This window comes from Leucopleurus acutus (assembly GCF_964270905.1).
Source record: "Leucopleurus acutus genome assembly, chromosome: 11".
NCBI lineage: Eukaryota > Metazoa > Chordata > Mammalia > Artiodactyla > Delphinidae > Leucopleurus > Leucopleurus acutus.
The window spans coordinates 4,590,977-4,611,428 of NC_139152.1; the positions used below are offsets into that span (position 1 = coordinate 4,590,977).

Below are 20,452 nucleotides of genomic sequence, written 5' to 3' on the forward strand. Positions count from 1 at the left end.
GTCCTTACTCTGTAGGGCTCAGGTAGGGACAGCAACAGCAGCCTGGCCAGACAGAGACAGACAGACTGACAGACAGACAACCAAGAGGCAGTTGATGGAAAAGGGCATCCCTGCCACGGTCTTCAGGCAAAGGCGAGTGTGTGAGGGGCCGGGCAGGGGAGGAGAGATGGGAGGGTCATCCGCTCCTAGAATGTTAGCAGGACTGCAGAGGCCCTGGGCTCACAGAAGAGAGTCGGAGAGAGGATGCGCGTGTCTGGGTGAGGAAAAGAGGGACGTGCCCCATTGGTAGAATGCTTGGCATCCCCGGTTTCCATGTGCCACCTCTCCCTCTTCACCGCGCTCCCCTGGGACATCCGTGTGCGGGTTGCTATCTGCACACACACGCACACACACACACATACCCATCCTCACACGTGCACACACGTGCACCCCCCTTCTCTTCCTAAACCACAGAAGGATAAAGAAGCAGGAGCCCAGCCTCGCCCAAGCGGGTCAGCAGCCTCAGTGAGTTGCAAACCCAGCTCTGAGGCTCATTCCTCTTTTCATAGCAGAACCCTGGGCACGGGGTCCCTGGCAGCTCCGTTTCACCTAGAAAGTCCAAGGCTAAATGCTCCCGTCAGAACAGATGGAAACCAAACCCAAGGGTGTTTTCTTAGCTAAAGCGGTAGGGCTTCCCCCATCTGTGCTCTGGGAGGCCGGGGGGCTGCCCACAGCCTGATAACAACCCAGGGGAAAGCCAGCCTCAGTCATCACACCTTCGGGGCCTGATCTGAAGCCCCCGAGGATGAGCCCTCTCTCTGATGGAAAGGCAGGTGGTGGAGGGACGGCTGGGTCACTCGACCTCACTGGTAATCGCTCTGCTGGTGGACGGGGAGCTTGGCGAGTGTCCGCTGGTCCACGAGGTACCCCTCCCTGCAGCCTCAGACCCGCAGGCCGGGAAGTAGACCAACAAGCCCAAGGGATGCGTGGGGTTTGGGAGGACACGGGGAGTCAGCGTCCAGCAGGCTGCACAGAGTGACGAGGGACCAGAGAGATTTCTGAGACCACCCCCACCCCGCACCCGTTCCAATGGTCCGGGAGCCCAGACCTCATGTTCCTGCCTCAGTCCTGCCTCTGACCAGCTGTGTGACCTGGACGACGTGACTTCCCCCCATCTGGGAGGCTTCGCTTTCCCCATCTGTAAACTGAGGTGTGACGGGGGTGCTGGAGGGGAGTCGGGTGTCCATGGTTTTACGTCCAGCTGTAGCGTTCGGCAAACACGTGGAGGTGACCCCCGACTTGCAACCTCAGTGGTTCCTGAATGAGGACTGGACCTCGGGGGCCCCGTCACCATGGAGTGTGCTGTGTGTGGGATGTGTGGGTCAGAGCTGTGGGTGATGGACCCCAGGAAGGGTGTCCTTTCTGGACAGGACAGGTCATTCCAAGCAAGAGGGCTTGGGAGCGGGGAGTGCCAGTGAGCTGTCCCAGAGGGGAAGCTCTCGGGATTTCTCTGTGGAGTGGAGGAGAGGGATGGCAACGGACTGATGCCCAGGAGAGGGCAGAAGAAACACCTTGGGCCATGGGCCCTGGTTTAAAGCAGGGCCATGAACCAAGGCGGGGCCTCGGGAAGAGCTCTGGACTCAGAGTCCTGGGTCCTAGAGCCTTAGCCTCTAACAGTCAGTCTTCTCATTGACAAAATGAGCTCCAATGTTCTGCAAGAACACTTGACGTCTCCAGGACACCCGCAGGGCCCACCCACCTGCTTTACAAGGGATCCGCTGGTGCTAAGGTGGGGAAGGCAGGGGCGCCCCAAGACAGACTGTTGCATGATGGAAGCCACTTCACGCACAAGCCGGAGGTCAAGGACGGGTTACGTGCTCCTGAGGGGCTGGGCGGTCGGGAAGTCCCTTCGGTGATGGAGGAGAGCGTTAAGGCACCACCGCGCCCCTGTTGGTGCTGTGCTGAGGGTCCAGGGCTGCTGTGCTCCACAGGGGTTGGCCTGCTGGGGCCCCGGGAGCCCAGGACTCGGTGGCTCACCTGTGTCTTTAAAGGGAGCATCTTCCGGGCGGCTGGTGTGGCATCAGCGCCCGGCGCGTGTGCCGGGGAGGCTAATTCCAGCTGCTGCTCTGGCCCGTTTTGCGCAGCTCGATGGAGGGCGCCCCGATTTGGGGACTTCGATATTTTTCCCTTCCTAAATTGTAGGTGTTTCCATAATTGGCCTCCTGGGGAGTGCGAATCAGTCTGATTTTCTCTTTTTCAGAGCTTTCCATCTCGGGGGCATCAGTTGGAGGTGTAAGCAGACCCCGATTCCCTGATTTTACCAACAGGAGAGGCATCAGGTGCACTGCCGGAGGGCCGCCCTGGGGGTACAGCATCCCTCCCCTGCCCCCACAGCCTACGCCCGAGCTGTGACCTCAGGTTCTGGGGCCTCCCCATGGAACGCTCCAGGGAGGGCCAGTCCAGCTCTGCAGCCGCTGTTTCCTGTGTCACCACACTCGGCACACGGGGGTCACTCCTAGCCATCCCTTCCAGCCGCACGAGGCCAGGCTCTTCTGAGCCGTCTTCCCGTCAGAGTCCCGATTCTCACCGTGGGATGCACCCAGTCTCTGGGTGGAATGGGGCGGGGGGTGGGGCAGGAGGGGGCTCCGGATTTGGAAACTGCAGAGGCTCAGCAGTAAGAACAGGGCGCCTACAGTCGTGGGAAGAGACCCATCTGTAGGAAGAAAGTTGGAAGGAACGGCCCGTTCAGGTTATCCTGGAGGAAGAGACCAGACTCTCCCCAGGCAGGCTCTGGGGCAGGAGAGTTTGTCTCGGATTGTCTTGGAGGGCCAGCTTGTGAGGCCTCCAGGGGTCAGAGGTGGTCTGGACAGAGCCCTGGGCTTGGAAGCAGTCTTGGCTGGCCCGGTTCAAATCTCTCATTTTTTTCAGGTGAGGAAAGACTGAAGCCGACAAGGAAACACCTCCTCCCGAGGTCACACAGCCGGTCGGTGGCAGCGCTGAGATGAAGGCCCGGGGCCTCCGATGCCCCATTGGACCTTAGCGGCCTCCCCTGCCTGTGCTAGCCTCTGCCCGCCTCCTGTGGCAGAAGCTGGGCTCTGAGCACGCACAGCGCAATATTGTTAGGGAGGCAGTGGGCTGGGACAGCAGAGGTGCATGTGGGGTTGCGGGGGGACCAGTATCAGCACGGCCAGCTGGTGGGAATGAGGACCTGTCTCCGGGCCTCAGCGTCTTGGTCTGTCCATTGGGCTGATAGCAGTGCTTGCCTTTCAGGGTTGTTGGGAAGACAGATGGAAATGATAAATATCAAAACCCACGGTAAATATTCAGATCATATCAATGTACTTTTGTTAGTTCGTTTGGTTTTTGTTTTTTTGCGGTACGCGGGCCTCTCACTGCTGTGGCCTCTCCCGTTGCGGAGCACAGGCTCCGGACGCGCAGGCTCAGCGGCCACGGCTCACGGGCCCAGCCGCTCCGCGGCACGTGGGATCTTCCCGGACCGGGGCACGAACCCGCGTCCCCTGCATCGGCAGGCGGACTCTCAGCCACTGCGCCACCAGGGAAGCCCGCACTGTATTTTTAATACAGCTGACTTAGCGTGGTTAAATGGCACATAGGAGGCACCCAGAGGATTCATTCTTTTTTGCTCGAGTGATTCACCTGGGGAGAAGCTAAAAGGTCAATGTGCCCTTGCGTCTTCCCACACACTCCAATGCAAGGAGCACCTCTGGGTGAAGGGGCAAAGGCTCCTGTCTAAATACAGAATTACCGAGATAATAATGGAGGCGCATGAAACCCTGATCAGTAGCTGAGCTTAACGAGTGTCTACAGTGGACTCCAGCTGTTACCCAGCAGGCCCGGGATGCAAGATGAGGAGATTTGATGGGTAAAAGGAGCCCCCAGAGCACTGTCCTCCGTCCTGCCCGTCTATACAAGTGTGCATGCACGCGCACGCACACACACACACACACACACACACACACACACACATACACAGAGAAAGTGGGGATGGGATGATTGAAGACAGACGGGCTCAGAGAGGGGACAAAGGGCCGGAAGTCCATCTCTGCTAACTTCAGAGCCCCTCATCGTGGGCATAGGAACCGTTCGTGGTCCCACAGCCGTCGAGCACCAGGCAGAGGGGGGCCTCGCCTACCAGCCCAGCCCTCAGCCCCTCCTACGGGGCTCCAAGTGCCTCCCTGGGCACCCTTCTCACAGCCGCCCCTTCCCAGAGGTGGGCTGGGGTCCAGCCCAGGGCCGAGAACTCACCCATGGTGGCTGCTGAGCCCGGGGAGAACTTGCCATCGCAGAACCGGCTCAGGAAGGACGTCTTCCCCACGGAGGAATTGCCCACAAACACGACCTTGAAGAGCCGGTCTGGGGTGGACACAGAGCCTTCCTCCTGTGGAAGACAGACAGCAGGGTCAAATGCTGGGACGGCCGCCGGCCACCCCTGCCCCTGACCTGTCCCTGCGGTGTCCAGGGAGGGACCTGCACCAGCACCGGGGAGGCTGCTCGGGCCTCAGATGCAGGAAGCTTCGGGCTCGGCGCACCAAGGCTCCTTCCAGCTTCAGCAGCGGGAAGAGAGACTTTCATTCCACCACCACTGCTGCCCACGTGCTGCGCCGCAGGCCCTGCGCTGGGCCGGGCACGTGGTGCAGGGAAGGCAGCCACGTGTACACATAGTCACGGCACGACGTTCCGAGTGCCCAGAGCACGGACCAGGAATCAAGGGGCTCGGGGTGCGGGGGGGGGGCTCTGGGCTGGGGCTTAAGGAGGAAGCAGAGATTCTCTGCAGGGGCTGGGTGGGGAGGACAAGGTGGAGTGTTTGAAGGGGAAGGGGAGATATAGAAGATACAGAAGGCTTATCTATAACTCGGGGGCAGAGGCATCCCAGGCTGGGGTCGGGCCTCTCGTTTCTGCCCCGTCACTGAAAGCCTGGACCGGATGGAGGACACGCTCGCCTCCCTGCATGCTGCCCTTCTGTCCCAGCTCACCTTCCATCTAGGGTCCCTGTCTGCCCTGGAAATAAGGCAAGGCAGTCTCCACTCTGTAACTTGGGAAATTCCAAGATGCCAGGCTACGGGAAGAACGTTCCAGAACACAGTCATGGTGGTCCTTCTCCACCCGGCAGCGGGACAGACTGGGAACTGGCCCGCCTGTTACTCTGGCGTGTACGGCCCAGCGGGAGGTGGACTTGCTCCAGGATGCTGGGTGAGTGAGAGGCAGAGTGAGGACCGGCACAGGGCCCTTCCTCCGAAGGGTCATTAAGTCCAGAGAGCCGCGTGCTCCCCCAGCACTGCCAGGCCAGATGAGGAGGCTTTTTAGAGTCTATTTGGAAGTGGATTTGGGGGGAATTAGCTCCTCTCACCGAGCAAATACTATAGCGGAGTAGCAGCAGATATTAGCAGTACTTGAATTTCAGAGAAAAGCCATTAACAGCCTTTTGGGGAGAAATCAATTCCATGCTGTACTTAGGAGGGAATTCAAGGTCAATTACAGAAACTTAAACCCAACTTAAAAAAAAAAAAAAAAGAGAAACCCACACTCAGAAACGCTGCCCTGGCCCCAGTTTCTTTATTCCTGCATGCACAAGCACCACTCTCGCCAGGCTCATGCTCCGTTTGTCCTTTGTTTGAGACCGAAGCTCAGTGCAGCCACTGGCCCACCCCAGGCCCGGGGCCGGTGGGAGGAGATGGTCTTGGCTGCAGACACAGTGGCGGACCTTCTCTGTGCTCCCCTCACCCTGGCCCCCGCCTGTGGCAGGACACTTATTCGCAGACAGGATATGATCAACCTGGTGATGGTTCAGTTTGGGGAAGGACCCACCTCACAGGAGCAGCGAAGCTATTCCAGTTCTTGCCCTTAACCTGGGGGACAATCCACCTGCCCGGGAACGACAGTGAGACAACAACATTGTGGGGAGGGGCTGGAGAAAGGCTCCCTCCACTGGCGAGTCAGGGGATCTGTTCTCATTCTCCTTCCCACCACTGTTTTTATTTTTTTAAAGCTTTAAAAAATGAAAGTAATACATACTAATTTCTAAAATTAGGAAACTTAGCAGAGAGGAAATTAATGACTATTCATAATTTACCCCCCAACCCTGAAATGGTCACTATTCCTATTTGGATACATTTCTTCCAGGCTTTTTTTATATAGATGAATCAATATATGTTTTTTTGAGAGAAATTTGAGATACTATGTATACTTTATTTATATTATTATATATAATATAAATTTATGTATAATTTTCTATTTGTTCCTATGTTATTGAATTATATATAAATATTTCTGAGTCACTGAAGTTTTCCAAAAATGTGATTTTTAATAGCACTATAACATTCTATTAAATTACTATAGTCTAATTTATGTCCCTATTGTTTTTTCAATTATTTGCTCTTATGCACTTACCTTCTTGGATTAATTTTTGTCTGGTTTTGGTTATTTCCTTAGGAAAGGTTGCTAGAGGTAGGACGGCTGGTTCAAAGGAGGCGGGCTTCTAAAGTTCTTGATTCCTATTATCAAACTACTTCCCCGAAAGCTGGTACCAGTTGATGGCTCAGCGGCCTTGCAAGGGGCCCTGTGTGGAGGCTGCTGTGTGACTGGCTTCCAGCAGACGCACTTCCTCTCTGCTGCAGCTTCTGTCCCAGCTAAACAGCACCGCATCCCGGTGCAGCCGGTGGGGCTGCAGAGCGGTGGGTGCGAAGGCTGGGCTCCCCTCACTGCGGGCTGGGTGGGCCTCCTCGCTCTGTGCTCTACTTCCCCACCCGCCTGAGGGGAGAACAGATCTCTGATGCCCGTCATCCAACAACCGCAAGGATCAGGTGCCACGGCAGACACGGACGCTCAGCCTCTTCCTTCACCCCATCTCCCGTGGCCCTCTTAACACCTCTTTCACATTTGGGGGGCTATCGTGGGGTATTTAAAGCCCCATTTGTGCCCACTGCCAGCAAGTGTAGTCTGTCCACTTTGGGGATGTAGAAGGGGGTGTAGGGGGGCTGCCCCACCCACCAAGGGCCCTGCAGAGGAGTGGTTTGTAGGCATGAATCTTAATCCAGGCCCAAGAATGATAACCGAGGCCAAGAAGTCCCCGTGCAGGGGCTGGAGAGGGCCCACTGGCACGCACGCCAACGCCTCACTCGGACCGCTCAGCTCTGAAGGCCGCCACAGGGTGAGGGAACTGTTCTAGAGGGTCCGGCGGCGGGCAGGGGGAGGGCTGAGGGGCCAGTTCCAAGGCCTGGGTCACAAACAAGGTAAGGAGTATCACCTGTGATCCAGAGGAGGACGGTCCGCGCGGCCCCCTTCTCCCGGGGAACTCAGCGGGGAGAGCTGGTAGGGGGCGCGGGGATGGAGGGTGGGAGTGCAGCGTCACACTGCCGGGAACCGAGAGAAAAGCGATGGTGCGCAGACTTCCCCCGCAGGGACTGGCCTGCAGGGGGCGGTTACAGAACGGACCATTTTAAAGCGTGGGATAGCTGACGCTAATTGCCCAGCAGAGGCTCGGTCCTACTCTATAAATGCAGAATCTGAATCAGAACAAAACACATAGGGGCCAACAACAGAAGTTGTTAGGAGAGTGTCCCCAGACCCCCGGGTCTCCATCATGACACTCGGCAGAGCAGAGAAGGGTGGTACCCGAGGGACACAAACTTGCTGCGTCACCAGGCCTGCTGAGCCTGGCTTCCTGAGTGGCCTTGGGGCTCTTGGGCTCACACTCGAGGGACAAGGCACAGGGTGACCTGCAAGCCAGTGAGGGATGCACCCTTACCTTAGACGGGATCTCTTTTCCGACGGGCTGCCCTCGGGGAGACGCAGGCATGAGTTCCAGAGGTCGGGACGGCCCGATTTGTCCCTCCGCCCCCTGGTCGGAGGCCTCCCCTTCTTCCAGGCATTGGCCCAGTGGCTGCTCAGAGCCGCCCCCCAGCAGCTGGGGCAGCGGGTCCTCTTCAATGGAGATGATTCTGTGGAGCGGCCGGGAGAGCAGACCCCCGGTCCCCGGCCCCTCTTCTGTAAGGGGGTGCCCACTCAGGCCCAGGGAGCTTCTCCTCCGCAGGATGCCAAACACATCTTCCTCCTCCTCTGACTGGCTGTTTTGGAGAAGAATGAAGAGTGGGTAGAATATTGTAAAATGTATCAGAATGGAAGCTGGGGGTCTGTGACAGAGAGCTGAGGAGCACACCTTTTGGGGGCAGAGAGGAACCAAGAAAGGGAAAACCAGACCAGCATTGTTTAGCTCATTCATTCAATGTCCTTATGATGAGGGTGAGATGAAGGCGAAGGTGATGATGAAGGTGAAGGTGGTGAAGGTGAAGGTGATGAAGGTGATGATGAAGGTGAAAGAGATGAAGGTGAAGGTGGTGAAGGTGAAGGTGAAGGTGATGAAGGTGATGAAGGTGAAGGTGGTGATGAAGGTGAAGGTGGTGAAGGTGAAGGTGAAGGTGATGAAGGCGAAGGTGATGAAGGTGAAGGTGAAGGTGATGAAGGTGATGATGAAGGTGAAAGAGATGATGATGAAGGTGAAGGTGGTGAAGGTGAAGGTGAAGGTGGTGAAGGTGAAGGTGATGAAGGTGATGAAGGTGAAGGTGATGATGAAGGTGAAGGTGGTGAAGGTGAAGGTGATGAAGGTGAAGGCGAAGGTGATGAAGGTGAAGGTGAATGTGATGAAGGTGATGAAGGTGAAGGTGGTGAAGGTGATGATGAAGGTGAAGGTGGTGAAGGTGAAGGTGGTGAAGGTGAAGGTGGTGAAGGTGAAGGTGCACCAGCCCCGCCCTCGTGGAGCGCTTAGCTTAGCAGGGCCAGAGCAGTCATGACACACTCACTGCGCTGTCCCAGACTGTGGGAGGCCACAAAGGAGAAGCAAAGTGTGAAGAAAGAAGCACAACAGATGTGGACACAAAGCCTCCTGGGTTAAAGGGCGGTGGCCTCTGCCCTGGTCCCATGCCAGCCCTTACCAGCTGTGTGTCCCCAGGTAAGACACCAACTCTCCGGGCCTGTTTCCTCACCCTTCCGCCCTGCCCACCTCCCCAGTAAGCCAGTGCAGAAGCCAGACCCGTTAGGGAAGCAGCCCTCGGGGATGCAGGCAAGGGGGACCACTGCTCTGGGAGGGACCCCGGCACGGCCAGCGTCCACCACCAGCTCAGGGTGGGAAGGAAGCCCTCCACCTGCTTCTCCTTCCTTTCTCCTTAGGATCAGGAGCGAGTGGCCTCAGAGGCCTGAGTGCACGTTTGCTTCCAGAAACACCTGAGCAACCAGAACAAGGAGAAGCAGCAGGGGGGTGTGCAGCACTCGGGCACCAGACGTGGGTCCAGGGCACGGGCTGTGTCCCCAAGGTTTGTGAGCAGAGGCCCCACGGGCCCTCCTGGTGCAGCCCCCTCTCAGGCCTTTATGAACAAGTCAAGCTGAGGACTGTTTTACGGGGAGGAACTTGAGTCCAGAATCGAAACACACACACACACACACACACACACACACACACACACACTCGAGAACTAGAAAATCGAGCAGGATGCGGTGGTGAGGCGGAAGTGGGCGACGGACACAGAATATGCAGCACAGGGAAAGCCCCTTCACTTTGCCCCAACTCCCGCCCCCCCGCTCCTAGCATTTCTGGCCCCTAAGGACCAAAAACAGAAAAAAGGAGGGAAAAATGCGTGTATCACTGTTCTGAACTCCGGACACTCTACGATAAATGAAGGCATAGCACTTGCTCACAGAAGTGCTGACTTAGCTTGGATGCCCTGATATAAAATAAAGGGTCTGTAGCAATTCAAGGACCCTTACACTTATTTATAAAATCAGCTTTTTACAGAAACTGACTGCCACCTTTCTAACAAATTTCTTCTACATTCTGACGAGCCTACTAAGTGCCTAGCCACTTCGGCACACAATTAGTGTTCCCATCTGCTTTCACTCTGCTCACACACACGAGTGCACATGTGTGAACACGTGTTGTGGGCATGTATGCACGCGCACAGATGCAGAGCATGGCTTTTCAAAGGCCTTGCAACTAGAAAAGAAATGGACACTGAAATGACCCTAAATGAAGCGTTTCTTGGCAAAAGCTTCTTACTTGGGAAATTCTCAAGCACTATTGCGTTCCAGAATACCTTCAGCTTAGCATGACTAAGCTCCTTTTTGCTATGCACCAGCGGCAGACAGCAGTCACCTCTGACAAAGTCTGCATGGGAATTCGGGGTTTGCAATTTATCGATTACTCATCAATTATTGTCTGTGTCCTCCACTCAATTATAAGCTCCATGAAAGCAGAGATGGGGTCTATTTTGTTCACTCCGTATCCCCAGCACACGGCACTGAGTCTTGCACAGGGCAGGCACTCAGTAATGGATATTAAGGGCAGGCCTCGTGTCTAATTGATCTTTGGAGACTTCCCAGAACTCAGAGAATGTCAGGTACAGAGTAGGCAATCGGTCTCTGCTTGTTGGAAGCACATATTCCATTCCGAGGAACCAACAGGTGAACTGTTGATGCAGGAATCTCGCTCCCATGTTGTGTCTCCTGGTTCAGCGATTTAGAAGAGGAGGTCACGATGGTCAGGTTCAAGGTCTTGAGCCGTCAGCGGATTGACATCCCCAGGGCACCTCCGCTTGGCATGTCTATTTCACGCTTGCTGTCCCCAGGGTCTCCCGGATGAGCAGGTTCACACACTTCGCCCCGGGTTTGATACGTGGGGATCTGGCAGCCTCCAGCTCTCTGTGGCCACATCCATGGGAAGAAGCACGTGCCCCAGAGAAGACAGGGCAGGGGGAGGGGAGGGAGGCTGGCGTGCCTCCTTCGGGGAGCAACAGGCCACCCCTCTGGGGACTTAAATGCAATCGTGTGCTGTCCAACAACAACCAAGCATGTTATCCCTGAGTTAATTAAATATGAATTATTGAAAGGAGTCTCGTCAAGTACAGGCCCCGTTCTCATCTGTAAAGGACTTCAACGATTGGAGATTCCATACTACACTCTAATTACCCTTCAGACTCACGCAGTCCTGTCCCTGGAAAACCAAGAGCATCCGTTCTGCTCAACAGACAGCAGAGCCCGCCCAGCAGCCACTCCCTCCCTCTCTCTGACCCCTCTGTCCCTCCCCTGATCTGCAGCCCCTCTTCAGCGCCCCCTGGCAGGAACGGCCTGTCCTAAGTGCTTGCCCTGCACCTAGGTGTCAGAACAGGAAGGCACGCGTCCTCCAAGACTCAAGGGGAGCGACAGTGGCTGACCCCAGGCTTCCCGCCAGGGCCAATCTGCACTCAGCTTGGGCTCAGAGCCTGCTCGCAACCTGGCAAGACCAAGGAACAGGTGATGAATGAGCACAGCAGGGACGCCTTACCTTCTGAGCGTCCCTCCGCCATCCACGTATTTGCCGATCACAGAGCCAGATCGCTGCTTCTGGCTTGCCTTCGAAGCAGCTGTGTTTGCCTTGGCTGCCTTGTCTTTCTGTAGAAACACAAAATGCCCTCAGATCCACGCCTACTGATTTGTCCCAACGTTGGAGCAGAAAAGGACTCAATTCCCCCACCTCATAGGACAGGCTTCAAATAAAACTCTAAGGGAAGCAAGCGATGGCCTGGGCTCCCTGCGAGCTAGCCTTCACCCACTCTTCCCTTCTGCTGCCATCTCTCACCACAATCCCTCCATCTCCCATCTAATAAGCTAATCAAAGTTTCGAGCCTGGGGTCTGCCAGGTTACCCTCCCCAGGAGTAGTGCTAATTTGCAAGAGGACAAGCTAAATGTGGGGTGCACAGGAAAAACATGTATGGGCAGAAAAAACCCTGTGCATCTTTAACTCACACACCTTCTGCAGTGGGGTTTCAATCCCTCTTTATTTCCAAACCCCCAGATAGGAGGGGCAATGAACCCAGAGCCTTGTCCACAGCTACGAAGCTAGGACAGGGTATTCAGATCTTTTGGGGAAGTAGGCTGGCTGTAGGTAAATTGCTCACGTATCTGCAATGGACAGACTGGGTGGAGTGGGGGGCTTACACCTGCCTCGCCAGGGCTCCCCTGACAGAGGTCTTCCAGATAAGGGGGGGTTAGATCACAGGAAGAATCTCTCATTAACCAGCCAGCCCCGTGGTTCCTAGAGATCCTTCCTGAAAGAAGGAGGGGCTGCAGTGCCCCAGGGCCCCCGCAGGTATGGCTGTGATCCCAAATTAATCTTTAATTGTGATTCGGCATGAACATGATTTTATCCCTCTTTCTTCCATTCCCCACAAGGGTTCTTACTCCCTTAATTCCATTCCCTTCTCAAAGCAGAATGAGCTTGGCAGGTGAAGGGAAGCCAGGTCAAGGGATTAAGGTGACATTTGTTAGGAAGTTTTAAAATAAATTCGGTGTTACTTCTTAAACAATTATAACCATTACCACCATCAAACAAACATGTGTAGGCTTAAGCCTTGCTCTGATAGTACACATAGGTGGGCGGCAGAGACATGTTGCTGACAGCCAGTGGTAGAAGACATTGTGATGTACAAGGTCCCTAAAGGATCTGCACTTATAAACTAGGTTGCACTGAATCCGGGGCAAGCTAGCTGCCGTGTACTGACCACATTTAGGGCACTGAACAGCTGAGAGTCCAGCGCAAGACCTTCCTTTCCAAGAGTTTTTCACACGCACAAAAATCCCTACAGTATGGAAAAAAGGATAGAGATTCTCTTTCCTCATGTGATGATGGGGGTCATGGCCCAAGGAGGCTAACGATTTGCCCGAGGACACACGTGAAATTCACCGTGCGATAATCCTGAAAATCAGAATGTCACATCAATCCATCCTGCCTGCCTTTTTCTTCCCTTCACGGCTTCCACAGCTACGGTCTAAAGGGGAGGATGTTAGGGGAATGAGAAATCCTAGATTCTGTTTAACGCAGCCGGAAGTGAAATTCTTTAAATAAATACAGGATTTTCGTGCTATTTGGGAAAGTATGTAACTGTGGCACTCAGGGTCAGAGAAGCATCGGTCCCCATAGGGTAAAAAAATTGTACATAAAATCAACTATGTAAATGGTGAAATATACTTTTTTTTTTTTTTTTGCGGTACACAGGTCTCTCACTGCCGTGGCCTCTCCCGTTGCGGAGCACAGGCTCCGGACGCGCAGGCTCAGCGGCCATGGCTCACGGGCCCAGCCGCTCCGCGGCATGTGGGATCTTCCCGGACCGGGGCACGAACCCGGGTCCCCTGCATCGGCAGGCGGACTCTCAACCACTGCGCCACCAGGGAAGCCCGAAATATACATTTTTAATTCTTTCTATGACAGTGTGTAAAAATGAAAAATTTTCATCAAGCGATCAAAATGTTAATGAAGAAAAAAACTGAGCATTTTGGTTTAAAAGTCATGGTGCCATTTCAACTGCACCGTCTCATGGATGGTACGATCATTTCTACATCCAAGAAATGTGGGACCCTCCCAAGTATCCTGGTCTCGTGATGCCAAGAGGAAAGTGTGTCACTTCACGGGAAATTAACACACTATGACCCTATAGGTCAACCTGAATTTTTACTATTTTCAAAAAATCTTATGCCACCGTCCTGCCCACACAAAGGAGTGACCAGATTCCTAGCCTCAGGATCTTCTTGGGCCAGTCCCAGTGCAGGTCTGGCTGCCACTGGACCCCAGTCTTCGTCTTCCCCCAGGGGAGGGGGCACTGGCCAATTACCTGAAAACATATGTCCCGTTCATCCCGAAGATGCTTGTTCCTTTCCCTGTGGATGGAAAAGGGGAATCTATTCAAACATGGGGCTTGCAGTCAACAGATCCAATAGCATTGTTTGACGGTCAGATGGGTACAGAGGAAGGCCGGGCATGGAAGGCCCGGGGAGGGCGCGGAACCGCTTTCCTTAGTGATTGTGGCTAAGGGTAATTGTGTATAAGTCAGGTCAGAGGCAGGGGGATACACAGAATGGCCTTGTGACACCCAGGGCCCTTCAGGATCCTGCATTGGTCCATCTGATCACGAACGGAGCCTTCCACAGAGCTGACCAGGTGTTCCAGCTCCGCCTTGAACTTGCTGTGGCCCCCCCCTCCTCTAAACCTTTCATTCATGAGTGCATGTGTGGCTGCGTGCCACACGTTCTCCCTGAGCCCACACTGTGTGCCGGGCACTGCTCCAGCTGTCAGGGCTACACCAAGGAATGGAAGAAAAAGTTCCTGCCCCCAGGGCATTTGTATTTCATTGCTGTTGAGAAAAATAAAGTGGGGAAGAAGGGGTATAAAGAGGGCCAGAGATGGAGGGTGGTCAGGGAAGACCTCACTGAGGAGGTGGCATCGGAGCAGGGGCTTAAAGGGAGCGGAGGAGAGAGCCCAGCAGGGATGGGGGAGAGCACCACAGGCAGAGGGAACGGCAAGGGCAGGGACTGGGGTTGGGAGACACGTGGTGTGCAACCAGTGGAACGGAAACGAGGGAGCGGATGCTCAGAGCGAGGTCAGAGGAAAGATGGGGGAGGTGGGGACCTGCCATCCCCTGCCTGTGGGCCACTGTCAGAACTCTGAATTTATCCCAATGAGATATGAAGCCATGGGGGGGCGGGCTTTGGCCGAGGAGTGTCCTGACCCGACTCGAGTTTTAAAAGGAGCCCTAGAAACGCTGGGCTAAGAGTGATGTGCTGGGGACAGGATGGGGCCCTGAGAACTGGCCCATATTTTAAGCAACGTGGAGGTCATTGGTTCCACGTTCGGTGGAATAGGGGGAGAAAAAGCCTGGTGGAGGGTTGAGAATGCGAGGCTGGGAAAGGGAGACGGCCGAGTGTAAATGGAAACAACTCTTTGGGAAGTTGGGGAGCCACGCCTTCGTCTCTTGTCTCCTGGAGCATCTCCATGCAGAGGCTCCGATAGGCAAGGGAATGTTCTGCTCTGCACATGTGTCCTCTGTCCTTCATGTCACGGCTCTGTAGCGACGGCCGCGCACCAGTCACCCAATTCTCCCAGGAAGCCTGTGACACAGGCATGTCCAGGTTGCTGACAACTGCTCAAGGTTGCACAGGTGATGAGGGGCTGGGCTGATTCTGGAACCAGATCCAGCTCCAAAGTGCACGTTCCTACCAAGCGCCCTGAAACTGCTTCCATGTGCCCCCATTTCCCTTAGGACGGCAGCCCCTCGCCACTGGGTCACACCCCGGCCATGGTCCCGATCCCCCCCCCCCCAACAATTCCCGCTGTCCTCCCACCCCACCTGCTCCCAGCTCTCTCTGTCTCTCCCTGATGCCCATTTCCCCCGGCTCTCTGTCTCTACCCGGAGATCTCACTGTGGAGGAAGAGTCTGCCGTGGGCTCTCCCGCCACATCCGGGCTCTCCCCAGCTGGCTCGGGGACCAGGCGACAGCACAGCAAGGTTCAGGCTGGGATTCTGCACAGATGCTGGTCTCCATGAAAAAGACCCCCAAGTGTTGGCAGAGTGCTGCCTCGTCATCCTCCCCTGCGCCTTCACACTGAATCTGCCTCTGTATTTTTTTCTAAGTACAATAGAAAAAAGGGAAAAAACCCAACCAAACTCGTTCTTGTACATCTTATTCTCTGCCTTCTCTAAAGCCTTCCTGAGAATCCACACCTTCTCTCACAGGGATTAAAACTTGGCCCCTAAGAACCACTTCCATCTCCCTGGCCTTTGGAATCACATCTTGAGGGAAACAAATCTGAAATGCATTCGGTTTGAAGAACTTTTCTATTTGGTGGCATCAAAGATGCCAGATGCAGTGATCTTACCTTGCTTTCAAATTAAAAAAAAAACAACCTAAAAACCTTCAAAAGGTACCCAATTCAAACCCACCTGCACTTTAAAAATCAGGACCCAAATTTCATCACTATTCCCCAAGAGGTGTTTGACAGGCAGCAAGTATAGTAACTTAGAAAGCTCAGAGGCAAAATTGGACATTCCATTCTCCCCACACCCGTTTGCGTTTGGTTGTTTTGGGGGGGGATAATCCAAACCAAACCAGTGAGCTTTGAATCTACAGGTAGTGTAACAGGCTGAGGACACTCCGGACGCCCTTCTTGCTGCTCTGTTTGTGATTCACTTACTCATTCAACAAACATGAACAGAACACGGCAGAGTAAAGAGCGCCAGCCAGCTGGGGACTCAGTTCCGGCTCTGGCCGTGAGCGTCCGGGTCACTCTGGTAAATTACTCCATCTCTCTGATATCAGCTTCCTTGATGGCTAACCCCTGTATTAACAGCTGCCCTACTTCCCAGGTTTTGTTGAAGATGAAGGAGATACTACCTCTGGCATGGACTAGCCGCTCCATAAACTCAGTTCTCCTCCTACCTGAACAAGTACCATGCCAGGTACCAAGCAGGAGGAGGCAGCGCCTGCCTGCAGAGGTACCAACTGGAGAGGGGGCTGGGACACTGTGTAAATGGACCAAACGTAATGGAGAGGTGGTGCTCAGTTGTCCAACAGTATGTTGGGGACCAGGGAAATGTGGGTGCTCCCTCAGCAGGCAGGGGAGACTCTGGGGGTGCCCCTTCCCACCCAAGGCTCTGGGATGCGGACGCACCTTAGGAAATCCAGCTGTTTCAGGAGCCCTGACTTCTCCCGCTGCAGACTCTCCGTGACACGGTACACTTCCCTGCAGGGGATGCAAGATGGCAGTGATGAGTGACATGTGGGGGGAGGGGGTGCTACCAGGGCACGAGGCAGTGATGAAGTTGGACCCGGAAGGTGGTGCCCGGGCTGGCCTTCCTCTGGAGAGCATGGCCTCGTGCAGGCCTTATAGCCAGGTCTCACCAAGTCGTCTCAGACATCCTATTTGGAAGGTGAAATGATCCCTGTTTTTTGGGGTTTTTTTTTTTTTGCGGTACGTGGGCCTCTCACTGTCGCGGCCTCTCCCGTTGTGGAGCATAGGCTCCGGACGCGCAGGCTCAGCGGCCATGGCTCACGGACACAGCCGCTCCGCGGCATGTGGGATCTTCCCGGACTGGGGCACGAACCCGGGTCCCCTGCATCGGCAGGTGGACTCTCAACCACTGCGCCACCAGGGAAGCCCGATCCCTGTTTTATAGACACAGATAGTCAAGTAGGTTTGATAATTCTCCCTGGCAACCCAGGCCTGAGCCAGGGTCCTAATCTAGACCCCCGACTCCCTGTCCCAAGGATACAGCTTGATGATGACTGCACTGTTTTCTCAGGCTCCCGGTGGTCCTGCCCCGCCCCCACCAGAGGTCAGGGAATCAGAATCAATACTCTTCTCCAGCCCAGCCTCGGAGGGTGAGAGCAGAGCTGGTGTTTCTCCCTCCCCCCGTCCCCCCCCACGCTGGTTTAGTTTGTATGCAGTAGCTATTGAAGACCCATCTTTCTTTCCCCACTTTCCCCCAACAGTCTCCAATCTGTTCCCGGAGATCTGGAATTTCCACTGTTGCACATTCATTTCTTTGACTAAAATTTCTTATCTCTAGCTACAAAGCAGAGATTTAGTGTATCAATCATAATCCGTCATTTACATCACAGTGTGAGCGTGTCAACCATAGGAGTTTTGAGGAAGGGGAGAGAGAAGCTGAGACGTACACAGCGTGGCTGGAGGGCAACGCAGGCTGCGAGGCAGGGGCTGTGTGTGCCTTGTTTACATCTGTATCCTCGACACAGTGGCTGGCTTGGAGGTGCAGTCAACAAACAGCAGTGGGAAGAGAAAAAAGAGACAGGGCTAACGGAGGGGCGGGGAGGGCAGATGGCAGGGATGGAGGGAGGAAGAGAGCTGGAGGGGGAGGGACGTTTAGGAGGAAGCCAGCACCACTCAGAGAAGAAAGGAAAAGAATAAAGCAGGCCTTCCCTGGTGGCGCAGTGGTTGAGAGTCCGCCTGCCGATGCAGGGGACCCGGGTTCGTGCCCCGGTCCGGGAAGATCCCACATGCCACGGAGCGGCTGGGCCCGTGAGCCATGGCCGCTGAGCCTGCGCGTCCGGAGCCTGTGCTCCGCAACGGGAGAGGCCACAACAGTGAGAGGCCCGCGTACCGAAAAAAGAAAAAAAAAAAAAAAGCAGAATGGGGTGATGTTGGAAAATAAACCTTGCTTAACTGCACAGTTCTGCTTCCATCCTTCCCTCTGTGCTCTGCACCACAGTTCAGAGATTTTAAATCTCCCCCAAACTTACGGCAAAGGGTCCCGTATTTCCAAGCCACAGCCTAGGAAATGCGTCACTGCCACGGGCCGTCAGGGCTGCCTTGACTGTGCGCAGGCTGAGCTGCGTAAGGACGGTCCCCTGGCAAAGCCCATCCACGTCACCACGAGCTTGCTGGGGCCACAGGACTCGCAATCGCCTTATTCCTTGAGCGGTATCTGTGGGGTTTCCCCCTTTATAGCAGAATTATAAAGTCACTTTGCGACAGTAACAGACTGTCTCAAATACCAAGTTCACCTCAGACAATGCTTATTCAGTAACAGAACTTCTCTGGCTCCTGCAGAGCTGCAAACTCCCAACATTTTATTACCAATTATATTTAATGTCAACTGGAGGGAAAACAATGTCTTCCCTATTATCCAACCTGGGTCCCTAAACGCCGTCTGGGACTCTGCTCCGAAGGGCACCAGGTGAGCACAGCTGTCTGGTCGCAGCCTGGCGCCCTGGGAGCTCAGGTTACCTGCGTCGGGCTTTGGGGCTCCGCCACCCCCATCCCGGGTCCTGCTTCTTCCTGGGGCAGCCGAAAGCAGAGGGCCTTCCCCGCTGAGGACAGACACTCACACCGGAGACCTAACCTAATGGGTCCTCACAGTGTCTGACCGAGTGGCCAGTTCCTCCACAACCAAGAGGACCTCAGTCCAAGCTTCCTCTGGCCCTGCTTACAAGGCACCAGGGACCTTGGCACCGTGCACACACACAACTACACACACATATGTGGTATGTATTGGTGCAAACCTACGTCTGTTTGTCTAGTAGCCACACATCTGTCTAAACATGCACACGTATGTATATTCAGGTAGATTTTTTGTGTTAACAAATAGAAAAGCATTTCTGCAAAAAAAAAGACACTTGGATATTTGACTAAAATGACCTTGAAAGTCCTTCTAACCTAGATGTTCTACAAGTTTGTGTCTGGCTAACAAGTGAAGCGAAAGGCACAGAACTTGCCATTTTGCGGTGGTAACTGGTGAGAGGTTTCTGGCTGCGGGAGGGAAGGGCTGTTGGCTGGGTTTTTATGAGAAAGAAAGAAATATGGAGCGTTCTCCAAAGGGTCCGTCAAGTGGAAAATGCAGGCGAATGTAGAACTGTGTGTGCTGTCGCTTTGTAAAGAGTGTGTGTGTGTGTGTGTGTGTGTGAGTGTGTGTCTCTGTGTGTCTGTGCCTGTGTGTGCATGTGTGTGTCTCTGTCTCTGTGTGTGTGCGTGTGTGTCTGAGTGTGTATGTCTCTGTGTGTGTCTGTGTGTGTGTGTCTGTGTATCTGTGTCTGTGTCTCTGTGTCTGTGTGTGTGTGTCTGTGTGTGTGGGGGTCTGTGTGTGTGCATGGGTGTGTGTCTGTGTGTGTGCGTGTGTCTGTGTATCTGTGTGTGTGTCTCTGTGTGAGTGTGTCTGTGTGTGTGTCTGTGTGTGTTTGTGTGTGGGGGGGTCTGTGTGTGTGCGTGGGTGTGTGTCTGTATGTGTGTGTGTGTGGGTGTGTGTCTGTGTGTGTGCGCCTGTGTGTGTGTGTGTGTGTGCGCGCGCACATGTACAGAACACTCTGGAAGGAGCCAGGACTGGTGCCCTCTGGGTGACGGGAGGCTGGGAGTCAGGGGTGGGGGGCAAACCTCTTTCTGCCATATTTCGTGCCTTGTCATAAACCACCTCTCCCCCAGATACAAGTTAATTAACAAAATAGAGGTGTTGCCTTCCAGCCGACCTTCATCTTTATATTGTCTCCCCTGCTCGACTGCTCCTTCTTTATCTGATTTTAAAATCTAGTTCTCCTTCCTTGGGCATCTTCAGAGAACAGGAAAATTCATTTTGTCCATTCAGAACTCCAGCTGATACATGACGGGGTCTGTTGATCTAGAGGCCCACTCTCCCCCCTCCCAGCAGCATCCGGCAGCTGACATCATCGGGGAAGCACAGGGTATCAGGAGGATGAGGCTCTGACCTTGTTTTCTGACACTAGCTGGGTGGCTGCGAGTTGCTCACTACCCCTCTCTGAGCTTGTTTTCCATTTGTGAAATGAAGGGGTGGCTTCCAGCACAAAGGTCCTGTCGGCTCTGCTGGTCTGGGATCCTGCTCTATGGAGGACAAGCTAAGCCTCTCCCTGCCCTTCTCTCCGGGCCGCTCTGGACGAGACACGTTCTCCTGGGCTCCAGCAGGTTCCCCAGCTGCACAGCTGCTGCAAGCTTCTTATTGAAACAAAGTCGCGAAGGTTCTGGACTCATTTATCTCTCCCTCCTAACCCTCCTTCCCTCTTTTTCAATTCCCGGCCTCCAGAGATTGTGTGTCGGGCTTGCTTAATTAAGATAAGACTTCAGAAAGATTTTAATCCTCACGCTGTGATTCGTTAGGCCGGCTCCGGTGCTCATTTCCGTTTGCCTCATGCC

At 54.5% G+C, this 20,452-nt stretch overlaps 1 protein-coding gene across 1 annotated transcript in view; it reads right to left on the reverse strand.

Moving 5' to 3' along the window:
• Positions 1 to 20,452, reverse strand: part of CRACR2A (calcium release activated channel regulator 2A) — a gene marked incomplete at both ends in the record, with an annotated part of 70,573 nt that overhangs the window by 14,027 nt on the left and 36,094 nt on the right. The window contains 5 exons of the mRNA XM_082850860.1: positions 4,246 to 4,378; positions 7,745 to 8,063; positions 11,309 to 11,415; positions 13,633 to 13,678; positions 16,466 to 16,537. Coding sequence (XP_082706986.1) covers positions 4,246 to 4,378; positions 7,745 to 8,063; positions 11,309 to 11,415; positions 13,633 to 13,678; positions 16,466 to 16,537 — 677 coding nt within the window. The remainder of the gene's footprint in view (positions 1 to 4,245; positions 4,379 to 7,744; positions 8,064 to 11,308; positions 11,416 to 13,632; positions 13,679 to 16,465; positions 16,538 to 20,452) is intronic.